The 14,382-nt window shown below is 35.7% G+C and overlaps 1 protein-coding gene across 2 annotated transcripts; it reads left to right on the plus strand.

Moving 5' to 3' along the window:
- Positions 1-1,441: 1,441 nt before the first annotated feature.
- LOC123538570 (NXPE family member 4-like) lies at positions 1,442-14,013 on the plus strand. 2 transcript variants are annotated; one of them, XM_045322763.2, is made up of 7 exons: positions 1,442-1,604; positions 5,053-5,190; positions 5,778-5,923; positions 7,353-7,630; positions 8,783-9,021; positions 11,638-11,819; positions 13,782-14,013. In XM_045322763.2, exons 1-6 carry the CDS (start codon positions 1,594-1,596, stop codon positions 11,654-11,656), a joined length of 831 nt encoding a protein of 276 aa, XP_045178698.1. In that variant the 5' UTR covers positions 1,442-1,593; the 3' UTR covers positions 11,657-11,819; positions 13,782-14,013. The 2 variants fall into 2 exon arrangements, with proteins under 2 accessions (XP_045178698.1, XP_045178699.1); XM_045322764.2 differs by lacking the exons at positions 11,638-11,819; positions 13,782-14,013 and having other exon boundaries at positions 8,658-8,920.
- The last annotated feature ends 369 nt before the right edge of the window (positions 14,014-14,382 follow it).

A 14,382-nucleotide genomic window follows, 5' to 3' on the forward strand; every position in this document is an offset into this window, starting at 1 on the left:
CAAAATCCACGAGAGCCAAATACAAAGTCCCAGATGTAGCTATTGTTATAATGACCCTTTTACTATATACCTTTACCATTTTGATTCTTGTTTTGTTCTTGAACGAAATCTTCAATGTTTATCGATATTAAATAGAACTTAGTGAAGTTTTTATGTGCGCTTTTTATAGAAATGTGTCGGGTCATGCATATTTATGAAAATAGTCCGGCAACATACAATACGGAAGGTACAATACGGAATTTAAAGGGTACAATGCGGAATTTTTGTCTGTCTGTTCATATTTAATTGTGAAATACAAGCCGATTTTTTACAGAATTTATATAGGTATATTATAAAATTATACATCATTACATGTTTGTATAATCGAAACATGCTGTGACTCCGCATAAAATGCATGATTTTATTGATTATTGATTTCTCCTCAAAGGCCGTTGTCGTTAAAGGACTTATTGATTTATACCCGATATTAGTTATTAGTTTTACAGCAATCATTTTTATGTGGAAGAAAGAAGTCCAATTAAATTGTAAATTTTAAATGCCTTGTTTTCTTTTTTACGTATATTTGTTTAAATAATACGGCTTTATGAAAAAATACAAGAATATAGGGCCTTTGATGTACTGAAGACATTCAGGCACTTGTGAAATAGTTAACGAGGTCAACATTTATTATTGATATTTATAAATATTTCATATCAAATTTTATTTACGAGTGAATGCGTAATTACAAATACACCTACCTACACATTTACACGTGTACGTATAAATATTCAAACGCGCATGAATATATTTAGGCGTGCAAGCATTCTTTTGTACGTGCATGTTTTCCTTATAATTTGCGCACATGCAGATCAGACTTCCGACCCAAAAGGTACTTCATAATGAAATGAAAGTTCGTAAGTTTTACTTACAAGCATAGATGACATATACACTTTCAGAACACACCTAATTATGTGTTTGTTCATTTTGGGTTTAGTGCCGGTTTTCAGTAGTGTATTGGTTATGTAACGGCGGGCAGTTAACTTAAGCAGGGTTCCTGGATTATGTAAAAGTACAAACCTTTTCTTAGCAAGTAACTGCCAACTTCTCCACATGAATCAGAGGTGGAGAACGGATGAAGTTCACTTTTTATACGTGTATTAATAGTCACGGAGAACATACTCCTCACCAGGGAATCAAATTCACGACTCCAAGATCCATAGATCTGCGCTCTCCCTACTGAGCTAAACGAGCGGGCTCACATTCAATTAAGGGACTGTCACATAAAATAACATAAAGATTATTTCTATGTGACTATTTATTGAACCAGTATTGAAAACTCCTGAGGTGGAAGGCCGTACCTATTTTGTTAACGTGACTAAGCGTTTAAATGTGTGTGTCTGTTATGGTACACAATGCCACTGAAACATGATCCCAACCAAACATTCTTTTATCTCCTATATTTTGATCTGGTATTCAAAGTAGGGCGTATAAATGTGCACGATATTTAGTTATATTTTCAATATACGGTTATTTTTCACAGTGTTATCGTACATTTTACAATAGTTAATATTGTTGCTACGAACAAGGAGTTTAATTTGTTTAATTTAATCGATTATGGCACAAAAGTAAGTGACATCTTTCTTTATAACGTTTCTCCCGTTATTTGAGCCGTGCCATGAGAAAACCAACATAGTGGGTTTGCGACCAGCATGGATCCAGACCAGCCTGCGCATCCGCGCAGTCTGGTCAGGATCCACGCTGTTCCCTAACAGTTTCTCCAATTCCAATAGGCTTTAAAAGCGAACAGCATGGATCCTGACCAGACTGCGCGGATGCGCAGGCTTGTCTGGATCCATGCTGGTCGCAAACCCACTATGTTGGTTTTCTCATGGCACGGCTCATTTAAATTTAATGGAAAGGGTGTAATATCCTACACTGGTACAAACACGTCATGTTCTAGCTCGAACCTAGCGGAGAGGTACAAGTGAATAAAAGTCATGATGCTTGCATATTCTCGGAGAAAGCGGATAAGGATGTAAGATTTATAGCAACCTTCTTTCATGTTCTTGTCTGAAGGTAAGAATAATATCTGGACAGTGGTTGTATGTGTGTTCGGGTTTAACGTTTTATTTCTTTAAAAAAAATCAGTCATATAAACGACCGTGTCTACTTAGAGCAGTGAGCACAATGCCCAGTTTTATAGTGCTGCCTCACTGAAATATCACGCCGTAGACACGTGACATAATACCCCACTCAGTCACATTATACTAATGCTGAGCGCCAAGCGAGGAAGCTACTAGTACCATGTTTTACGTCTTTAGTATGGCGCGACCAGGGATCGAACCCACGACCTCCCACACTAGAAGCAGGCGCTGTAACACTAGGCAACCGAGGTGGTCAGGACAGTGGTTATAGACAGTCATTTACCCTCCAAGATTTACGATGATTTTTTTGTTGTTAAGTGTTGACGGTGAAGGAAATGAATAAATGAATAAGATTAAACAAGTCTATATTGTCAACCAAACAAAATCACATACAGCAGAAGCATAATTAGAATTTTTGGACAACTGTAATTAATTATCAAATACTTCTGTTGTCTAAACAACCACAATAATAGATGCAACAAACAGAAAAAGAGTTTTGTGGTTTTATGAAAAAATGTCCCAGTTTTCACAATTCAACATTTTTAACATATAATCATATTTTGATAGTGCAACTAAATAAAAGAACCAGCAGTCTACCTGTCCCTGATCTATTAACCAGGTTTCATAAAAACGTTTGAACTTTTAAAGTAATCTTAGGATCCATTTGTTGTGACTGAAAGATAAACTGACAAAAATATATTAATTGATAACATAGAGATGAGCATAACGAGATATTGGACGTAATGCAGTGCTGGGTCAGCGAGTCGGTCAGCGTCCAATTTTCGTTATCGCTTAAAATTATGGCAACATTTAATTTTGCAGCGCTGTTGTTTTTGGCCATTGCTTACTAATACAGGGAATGATTAAAATAGCCAAAACCCGTGATATTTGAGCGCTGTTGTTTGGATGCAAGTACCCACTACAGTGTAAAGCGCAACATTGTCGATACCTCCGCATGCCTGGCCTAGTTACTGTTGCTATATCCCTTTGAATGGCGGGTATTGCAAACATTATGAATTGTTCTTCCTACATTGTCCGTGACATATTACCAAAACAAAAAAGAAATCATTCCGCATAAAAACAAATCATGCGTCGATTTACAAATATGAATGCGCTGTCGTGTACTCGTGCTGTTGTGTTGGCGAGGGCGCCAACACGACAAATATGAGTGTTTTATAGTACAATCCTGCTGTCATTCTTCCGGGGCGCCAACACAACAGCACGAGAGAAATGAGCCAAATAATATTCCATCCATTATTTGAAATATTATAAAAAGCATTCATTTTCCAACAGTCTGACTAAAGCACTCGATCTCCCTAAATGTAAGATCTGATGGCGGCCCATTCACAATCATCCGTTTGTACAACTGGATTTCCGATATTGCTATGTTTATTTCCACCAGTCTATCTTTATTTGAACCAATCAGACGACACTATAATCAATATTTACAATTTAAACACTACAAAACACTGTATAGATACAGCACAGATATCTTATGCAATTAAATACATAAACTCTATTGTTTGTGTTAGACTTAGTTTTATCCGGACTGTTCGGAGAACTGGTAGATTTATTACACTCACCTGTAAGTTGGCGAGTGCGTCTGCGTCTCAATTTGTTGTGTTTTTGTGAGCTGGTATATGTCAGTAACCAAAAATGGAAATGCATCGAACCTTCGCACTCTCGTTTACCGTGATGCTTTGATCTGAGATGCAATGCACAGGTTCCGTAACTCTGTTTTAATTTTTTTCAAAGTTAGTTATGCCTTTCTTGACTTAGCAGTTTATTTGTCGCAGTAACCATTAGTGGGAATGAATTGAAACTTCATACGCTTGCTAACTGTGATAGTCCAGCATAAATTCCACAGTTCTGTTTTGCTTTTTCTTTAAGTTATGCCCACCCTATGACTTAGAATTGTTGGTTAAGGTTTTGAACGCAAGCAGGTATCTCTGCAAAAACTAAAGTTTTCCAGATTATTTGTTAGTTTTTGTCTGTAAACTTGTATCTTTGTAAAGGTAATGGTTATACACTATGGTCACCAGACCTGCAGTTAATCAGTTCAATAACTCGGTTTTGCTTTCATTGCTGTTGGTGCTACGATAGATAGAAATGCAATGAACTGAAAAGCATAAGCAGTATATTTTTTTCTTGAATAGATAAAGATATCACCCGGACTTATAATACTAGTAACAGGTAGAGTGCGTTGTATTTAAAACAATGAAGCAATTATTTAAATGATCATTATAACCTTTACTAACAAGGCTTTTAGGAGGGGTATGTACTAACACAATACAATAAAAAACTAACTTAGATAGATACGGACATTTTGATAAAAGTATGGGAACCGTATGGGTTTCTTCTGGGAATTAGATTTTACTACTGAGAGACGAAATACGAATAAATTATATACATATGTTTATTTTCAAAGGATTTTATATACTCGCAGTAACACTTAATAGCTTAAAATCAATCATTGGCTTTTCCGGCTGCTGAGACATTGTATGTAGGCCCGATACGGGCCCAATATTGACTCACAAGAAGAGACCCATGTAGGACCAACATAGTACTTTGTCCAGATACAGCCCAGATGGCCACATATAGGATTGCGTGCTAGGGTTATAACGTGCAATATGGTTGCCATTTTTTTTATTAAGAAATGTCATTTTCAGTCATCCGCTAATATTCCCGAACTCATTAAGAATCACATGTCGATGTAAAATGCACGTACCCTACTTAGTAAGTAAACAGCTCGGCCTGATCATATATTGCATTGCTTTTAGAAGTCCTGCTTATGGAAAATAAGAAAAAAAGGATTCCGTAATGTACTATGATTAAGCAGTAAAATTCTACAAATTTTCTTCTTTTATTCAGTATATGTGTACTTTATGACTACCGCATTAGGGAAAAATGTCTATATCTTTTCTTTCAGTTACAAGCATACGAAAATAGGAATTCTGACTGTGGCTACATTGCTTGTAATGACACTAGCGTTCACGTTTCAACACATAAACGTCTTTTCAACACAAATATTTCATACATATACAGAAACTACGGAATTAATGATCAGGTGAGTCATTGTCTTGGAACAGGTATTGATTTGACTTTTTAGCTCTTCAAACTGTAAAACAGACGATTTGAGACAGAGCTAACAACTGGATATGTCATTGTAACAGAAAGTTGTGAATTGAACTAATGTTTAGAAAAGTCATATGACAATAGACGGATCGATCTAATAAGAAAGTATGTCTCTGTCTTCAAACTTAATAACAATATAGGCTGTGCACAAAGCTAGTGATTACATAGGACTTTGCTTTCGCACTTACATGTAGTAGGTTTTACGCATAGCTAGTGATTACACAATCTTTTGTCTTTGCACATGATGAGAGTACTTTGTGCACAAAGCTAGTTTTAGACGATTATTTGTCTTTGCACTTGATGAGGGTACTTTGTGCACAAAGCTAGTTTTAGACGATTATTTGTCTTTGCACTTTATGAAAGTGCGTTGTGCACAAAGCTAGAGATTAGACGAGTCTTTGTCTTCGCATTTTATAAAAATAGACTGTGCCCAAACAAGTGATTTGATAAGACTTTGTTTTTGCACTGTTCAGTTAAACATATACATTCATAAAGAATATAGTTAAATTTTGTTTCCAGTAACACATCGCACGGCTATGGCATCAGTGATCCACGAGACCCAAAATTTTACAATATCATACTTGAAGAGGACGCGCTCGTGTTTAAACCTTGCAAAGATGTTACTAAAGCAGCTTCGATAAGTCACTCAAAAATATCACTGACAGGTGTGATCCTTTTTTAGTTCTTCAAAACTTGTGTTGTTTCTGTAGACGCCGCAGACACATCATGTAAATATGGTTTGCCTATAAAACCTTGAGACTATTTTGAATACTATATATAGTAAATTTGTAAGTGGACAATACAAGAAATTGTTCGATGAAATGGTTTGCTTCTGATAAATTTCAAGAACTAACTAAATGTTTTAAATGTTTTTGATTGTTAACTGATTCCTGAAAAAAGCACTTTCACATACTATTTAAAGTTCTGGGATTTACTTAATTCATTATATTAAAGTAAATATACAGATCAAACGATTATGGGTCCACCTAGCTCAGTAGGAAAAGCAGACAAAGGACATTGTGTCTGAAACCATTCGTCTTTCGTCCTCAAACTCTTAATAATGTGAGGAAGTTGTAGGCTAGCCGGAGAGAACATGTTAATACTGGTACAGAATCCAGGAACACCGGTTTGGATAACTGTCCGTCCCGTCGTTACATAACTGAAGTACTGTTAAAACGGCGCAAACAGATTGATGTGGGATTTATGATGGCAATGATGTCTATTTGTAATAAGTTATATTCTTCACAGACATGCGTAACGTGTCTGCAAACAGTAAATCCCGTAAATAGCCTTTATAATGACTTTTATTATTCTGTAAATCCATTTATTATACATATATATAAATTCTGTCGAAATATGGATTGTATTTCAAAGAAAATAAGATCAGACAGAAAGAAAATTCGTATTGTACCTTTTGTATTGTAATTTGCCGGACTACTTTCATTTAATATGCATAACCTTATAGCGCATACACAAAACAACTCAGTTATATTTTAACATCGATAAACACTAACGATTTCGTTCGATAACAAAAAGAAAAATGGTTAGGGTATAGATCTGGGATTTTGTGTTCGATTCTCATACATTTTGCCTCGTGTGATACGGCCAGGCAAAATCCACTCGAGCCGAATACAGCATCTCAGATCAAGCTATACTATTATAATAACTCTATTGTATTTTTTCTCAAAATTAAAATCCTTTAAGTATTTATTAGTTTAGCAAATTTGTAATAGGGTGTATAGTAATTATTTCCTGATCTTGCAAATAAATTCGCGATTTTCAAAAAAGAAATACCTGTTACAGATTGATACCACTCGGACTATATCAAGTTAGTAGATCGGTGTTGTCTGAGCTAGAAGTCGTACACATTATCCATCCATCCATTCATCCATCTATCTCTATTCATGAAATAACTGATTATTTGCTTAATAATGAAAACTGCAGTTGCATTAGAATCAAGTTTGATGTTGAAATAAATTTAGCATCAATTTATATCATATGAAACCGTTATTTAAATATCCGTTTGAATAAAATAAGTACGAAAAGTAGAAAAAATTGTAAATTTAGCTTTCTATAGTATAAATGCTTTTTAAGATCGTGTGAGTGGGTCTTACAATATTGGTGAAGATATTCGAGCTATTGTAACTCTGTACGATGGTTATGGTAAACGTAAACATTCCGGGGGAGATCATCTAAGAGCAACAATAGAAAACAAAATGCTAAAAGCAGCTGTCCCTTGTGTTGTGACTGATAATAATGATGGAACGCAAGCAGTGACATGTGAGGCATTATGGAGCGGGACTTCAACAATTCAAGTAACTTTAGCCTATACAAGAGAAGCAATTACAGCCATATATAGAATAAGAACACAAGTACGTATGCATCTGTAGCTATTCGATTAGACACTTTCATATATTATACCTGAATTTTTCACGTAGAGAAATCACTGTTTTTTTTCTTTTGAAGGACAAAACATTACTTTAACATTTATCGTTTAAATTCATGACAGTTATCTTGGTGTGGGGGTATTTAACGTCGCACCGAAACAATTATAGGTCACATAGCGACTTTCCAGCTTTTGATGGTGGTGGTAGACCCCACTGACTACCAGGTGCCCCACCAAGCATTGTTTCATCACAGTCGGGCACCAGCTTCCATAACGCTGCTGATGAAACCAACGTCCTGAGCGAGCCCTGAACCCACATCGATGAGGAGCAAGAGATTCAAAGTCATCGACCTTAACCGAGGAGGGAATATGTTCTTAATCATAAGATTATTATTGCAACATTTTCAAAGATATGGTAAATTAAAATTTACTCATACACTATGATGTCATAATACGTCATCAAATTATGACGGCATTGTGCGTATGTGTAGCGTATCTTTTCCCTTCGGAGTAGTTAATGTGATTTCCTGTCCGTATAATCTTATCTTTCCCCGCTGGGTAGGTAAGAAATTCCCATTCACAAAATCCCCAGCTTGAAGTCAAACACCATTCTAAAGAAAACACTGCATCTGGCATTGACCAAGAACCCAAAGATATCATGGACACTCCATTGCATAACATTAAATAGGCATTCCACCACTGAACACATTTTTGACATCCTCCAGAATTTCGTGTAAGTTATGGATGATTGTTTTAACAGAGCTCTCTAAAATCCTGCTAGATTTTACACAAAAACCAATGAAATTAAGTTTCTCAAAGAAGTTTGTGTTTCCTTCGTTGAGACCTGTTTTGCAACAATTCTGTCACTTATAATAAAATTTCTTCAAGCCTTTCAGGGGTAATTTCAATTGTCATTTTTACTTATTAAAAAGGGCTCCTAAACATTGATATGGTCTCTAATTCTGAAACAAAGTTGTCTTCGTTTATAATATATGTAATTCTGTTATTTTCAGAGAAATTTTGGTGCAAATTAAAGGAGAAATTTAGATTTGTTACAAAAAATGTTACAAATTATTTCGTTCATGTTTCTGAAATAAAATACTGACAACAACTCCGATGATGATTTTTAAATTTAAAGTTCAAGAGCGGAACTTACGACGAAACTACTATCTGTCATCCAAACGCTACACACCTGCTGAAGTTAACTAATTACACAGACGTTTGTGATATGACTGAAATAAACTTTGGAATGTCGTTTTATTGCGGGAAACCACAAAATAAGCATTTGCAGTGTCAGGACATGCAGCTGGTAGAAGATGGTAGAATACCAGCTCCGGAACTTCAGTTCACAGGATGCGAGAACATTCTGATGGAAAGGTAATTGGTTATTTAACAACATATTAATTGCAGATATTATATGAGAAATGTACGTGAACCGTATAGTATCTAACAAGATTGGCCACTTTATCATCACTATCAAGAACTTACAGTAACATTGTGTTGTTTTCTTGAAGATATGAAAATTTTTAATTTAAGTTACTATAAAGTTAGAGAATCAGTAAAGTCAAGTACTTTCACAAATGGTAAACATGGATGGTACAGTAATGGGTGCTGCCGTAAAACTTGCCGAATAGGCTTTGATTGGATAACATTGAAAAATAGGTAAGACAGAGTGTAACTGTAGAATGCATTTTAAATGATATAAGGTTATTTTGAGTCGAAAATTTGCAGATGTGGAGATAAGCGTAATACAGGTATTGAAAAAAATGTTTTGTACAAAATGAAAAATTCGACGTCTGATTTAACAAGATATGTAGTAAATGGTGAGCGAAGTTTTCAGGTAAGTAATGGATAGGCTGTTATGTAATAAAGAGATGTTTTCTTTTTCTGTTCAGTGTTTCATAGGACTGACATAGGATTTTTACTTGGATTTTTACACCAACAGGGGACGCATTTTTGTCGAGCCCGCTTGCGATGAGCTCGATATAGTCGTAACTTTTGGCGGGTCGGTGTATATTCATGCGTGCGTCTGTGCGTGCCTGCATGCGTCCGTCCGTGTGTCCGTCCGATATTGTTGGGACTATAACTTTGACTTGCATGGACGAATCCTCTTCATATTTGGCATGAATGTTTACCTTAATGAGAAGGCGTGTCATGCGCAAACCCTATGTTCCTGTCTTAAAGGTCGAGGTCACAGTTGGTGGTCAATTGTCAAACTGAAGTTTGTCCGGAGCATTTCTTCTTTATGCTTGGTGGGATTTTTATGCAACTTGGCATAAATGTTTACCATTATGAGACGGAGTGTCATATGCAAGAACCAGCTCCCTAGGTCTAAGGTTAAGGTCACAGGTCAAAGGTGCTGGTAGGCTCGGAATTCTGCCCGTGTGCATGCAGAATGCATTTCTAGTTTTATAGATGTTTGCTATGGTGGTGTTAAGGCAAAAGTAATAAATGCTCATTAATAATGTGGAATATTGTGCATTTCTAACTCAAAAGACGTACATGGATGAAATAGACATTTTAATAATAAAAACAATATGCTGTACGTGTAACTATATGAATACAGCTCAAATATAAAATGTGTGGTTCCTCTGTCAGCTGGTAGTCGTTTTCACTTTTAAAGTCAAAACGTTTGATATGACATTTCGCTAGTATTGCAAATTATCAAAGGCTGATGATTGTAAAAGAAAAAAGTCAGGTTACTGTCGGAACTTTTAGTGTACGAGAGATTAAACTGGGAAAGTTTGGCTACTTCTCATTTAAAAAGATATTCTTACGCCTACCAATCATGTTTAATGGTTGTACCACTGGTATGGTGTAGGATCGATTTTCAGCCAATACCTAGTTCTGATTTCCGGCCAATACCTAGTTCTGATTTCCAGCCAATGCCTAGTTCTGATTCCCAGTCGGTACCTAGTTCTGATTCCCAGTCGGTACCTAGTTCTGATTCCCAGTCGTTACCTAGTTCTGAAATCGCAGTCGGTACATAGTTCTGATTCCCAGTCTGTACCTAGTTCTGATTCCGTGTCGCTACCTAGTTCTGATTCCCGGCCAGTACCTAATTCTCATTTCCACTCAATACCTAGTTCTGATTCCCAGTCAGTACCTAGTTATGAATTCCCTGTTGGTACATAGTTCTGATTCCCTGTCTGTACCTAGTTCTGATTTCTAGTTGGTACCTAGTACTGATTCCAAGTCGGTACCTTATTCTGATGTAAAGTAAAGACTTAGTTCTCTGATTACCATTCGGTACTTAGTTCTGATTCCCAGTCAATATCTAGTTCTGATTCCCAGTCAATACCTAGTTCTGATGTCCAGTCAATACCTTTTTCTGATTCCCAGTCTGTACTTAGTTTTGACACCAAGTCGGTACCTAGTTCTGATTTCAAGTCGGTACCTAGTTCTGATTTCCAGTCGGTACCTAGTTCTGAATTCCAGCCAATAGTTGGTTCTGATTCCCAGTCAATAGCTAGTTTTGATTCCGAGTCAATACATACATAAGTAGTTCCGATTTTCAGCCAATACCTAGTTTAGATTCCCGGTCGGTACCTAGTTCTGATTCCCAGCCAATACTCAGTTCTCATTCCCAGTCAATACCCAGATCTGATTTTTAGTCGGAACCCAGTTCTGATTCCCAGTCGGTACCTAGTTCTGATTCCCAGTCGGAACCTAGTTCTGATTCCCAGTCAATACCTAGTTCAGATTCCCAGTCGGTACCTAGTTCTGATTCCCAGTCGGTACCTAGTTCAAATTCCCAGTCGGTACCTAGTTCTGATTTCAAGTCGGTACCTAGTTCTGATTCTCATTCTGTACCTATTTCTGATTTCCAGTCGGTGCCTTGTTCTGATTCCCATTCTGTACATAGTTCTGATTTCCAGTCTGTACTTAGTTCTGATTCCCAGTCGGTACCAAGCTATGAAGGTATAATTGACTAGTTTTGTTTATTAAACATATTTTGTGTAATTTTCAAAAGAAGTTACCTTTCCGTTTCAGAGGACAGCAAGCATTATAGAATATAGCGGTTAACGTACGTAACAAGAATGGAGGTAGTCGTCATTCAGTTATAGAGAAATCGTCCATACCTTGTTCAAAGTACAACATTACACTTCTCTGGTTGTCTAGAGAACCAACAGGCTTCTTTTATGATGGAAAATGGAATCTTCGAAATTGTCTTGGTAATTTTTACACATTTTTGTCAGTTTTAAAAAAAGAAGTCCTTTAAGAACATTTTCATATAGTTGTAATTATTTTTACGATAGTTTGATACATTTACATCCAACGGCCTTGGAATAAAACCAGTGTAGTTATATTTTCTTGTCCCTTTGGATCATGGGGTACATTTGATGCGTGTTCACATTTCATTACATCTCGTGACAAGACCAAATCAATCTGACTCTGCTATTATTTTGACTTTTTTACATGCTAATCTTAGGAAAGATCTTCTTAAAACTCAAACTAGTTATGTCATATATAGAGAGGAAAATGTGGCAGTGTATAAACGATGGAAATAATATCTTCGTTAGGACGGAGGTCGTCAAGTTTAAGTTTGTAACAAAAAAATGCAAATGTTATGCTTACTTGCATGGTTAGAAAAGCACTGTTTTTGATATTGCAGATGAAGGGAGGTAATAAAAATTATAGATTTAATAAAACATTCTAGTATATTCAGCAATTTTCAAACATTTGATAACTATTAAAGAAACTAATTATCAGAAATAGGATTTAACAAGAAATTAACATATTTTATGTTCAGCTACATTTTAAACAAAGGCATAATGAGCCTTTAATTACTGATTTAGACAGTGCCTTACAACGGACAACTTGTTTATTGTTACAGCGAATAAAAAGGAAAACATATCAGAATATAAAATGCATGCAAATCGATTTTCAAAAACAAAATATTTGTAATTAAAATAATTCTGTAAGAAATGCAGTAAAACGTCTGAGCTGAAAATAACTTTCACTGAGTGTTTTTATTTATTGGCTCGTTAGAGCTAAAGTGTTGTTGATGGTGATCTCATCAACATTCTAACGTATGCATGTAGATTGCATAAAGCCCATCATGCTACTGCTATAAGTAGGTGAAAAGTTGACTATTACCAAAATGTGTTTAACAACCAAAGATCACTTCAAAACTCATTTGGTAACCTTAATGATAAACGTTAACAGTTGGTGATTTGGAGAAAAATGGTTCACATTTCAAATATTAAATTTCTTATCAATCAAACTTAATTGTATCATGAGCATAAAGCTTTGAATCACACGGCACCAATGTAGAATCATTATTCTTCAATTAGTAGGTTTCTTTAACTGAACGTGAGAAATAATAAATCAGTATTGAAATCAAACATTATATGATATTTTGCATTGAGCAGTTTCAAAGGAACAATACAAAAGGATATTAGTATTTGAAATTCCACTCTTGTCAATTTTTTTCCGGCAATTATTCCGTATTTCATTTACAAGTAGTTATAGGCTAAAGGTTTTGACAGGGAATTATCATTAATCTTTAAGAAAACTTTTAACTTTTTCACAATTGAAACATAAATGTAAATATACCATCTGATTGATTTATCGGACTTTAAAATGTTATAATAGAATCAAAGTAGAGATATTTAGCAAAGTGTTAAAGGTTAAAACAAACAATTTATCAAATGTGCCGTGCCATGGGAAAACCAACATAGTGGCTTTGCGACCAGCATGGATCCAGACCAGCCTGCGCATCCGCGCAGTCTGGTCAGGATCCATGCTGTTCGCTAACAGTTTCTCCAATTCCAATAGGCTTTAAAAGCGAACAGAATAGATCCTGACCAGACTGCGCGGATGCGCAGGCTGGTCTGGATCCATGCTGGTCGCAAACCCACTATGTTGGTTTTCTCATGGCGCGGCTCAAATGTGCTTAATTTTTATTGTAAATGTACTGACTACATCTTACAACAACTAGACATAAGACAATGTGAATTTGATACAAGTTATCTTAAGGACACGATATCGTGGAAGAATAAAATTTATCAATTGGTAGGCAATTCTAATTTTAATACAAAAAAGCAGCAATTTATCTTAACGGGGCGCAAATCATGTTTTAGCTAGTCGTTTGTCCAAATTAATTTTAAATGTTTTTTCTTTTTACTTTATAGGTATCCAACAAAATTTTTATGAGACATGTCTTAAAAATAGGAGGTTATATGTGTTTGGCGATTCTACAACCAGAGCCTGGTATAACAATATCCTTAAGCGTTTCCAATGTCGACAGACTACAGAAAAATGGCAATTTGAAAAATGGAAAAAAGATTCGGAGTGTTACAATAGACACATTAATTTTAAGGCAGGATGGTATCCACAAGCTCACCCATTCTTCGCGCGGAGATGGGAAGATATGCGCTCAGCTTTATATTCCATCTCCGGTCGAATAGACAGAATACCGCGCAAAGAACATGCTATTGTAGTTATACATTTATATATGCATATTGTAGCTTTTCATCACAGTGTTTTTAAACAAAGAATGGCAATAATTCGTGAAAGCGTTGACAAGTTTTTAACAAACAATAAACAATCTATAGTTATGATTAAAGCACCACATACATATGAGGACACGCCAGCCGGAAAATATAGACTCAGTGACTATTTTGGATATGTGTATAGCAAAATATTGTACGAAGTATTTGAGGGTTTACATGACCGAGTTGTTTTGTTGAATAATAGAGATACTACTATAGCTCAACACGTGGAATGGAATCA

This window comes from Mercenaria mercenaria, chromosome 18 (assembly GCF_021730395.1).
Source record: "Mercenaria mercenaria strain notata chromosome 18, MADL_Memer_1, whole genome shotgun sequence".
Taxonomy (NCBI): domain Eukaryota; kingdom Metazoa; phylum Mollusca; class Bivalvia; order Venerida; family Veneridae; genus Mercenaria; species Mercenaria mercenaria.

Coding starts and splice junctions, on each gene's coding strand:
- LOC123538570 (XM_045322763.2), top strand. Junction 5,924..7,352: donor CTCAAAAATATCACTGACAG/GTGTGATCCTTT, acceptor ATGCTTTTTAAG/ATCGTGTGAGTGGGTCTTAC. Junction 7,631..8,782: donor TATATAGAATAAGAACACAA/GTACGTATGCAT, acceptor TTAAATTTAAAG/TTCAAGAGCGGAACTTACGA.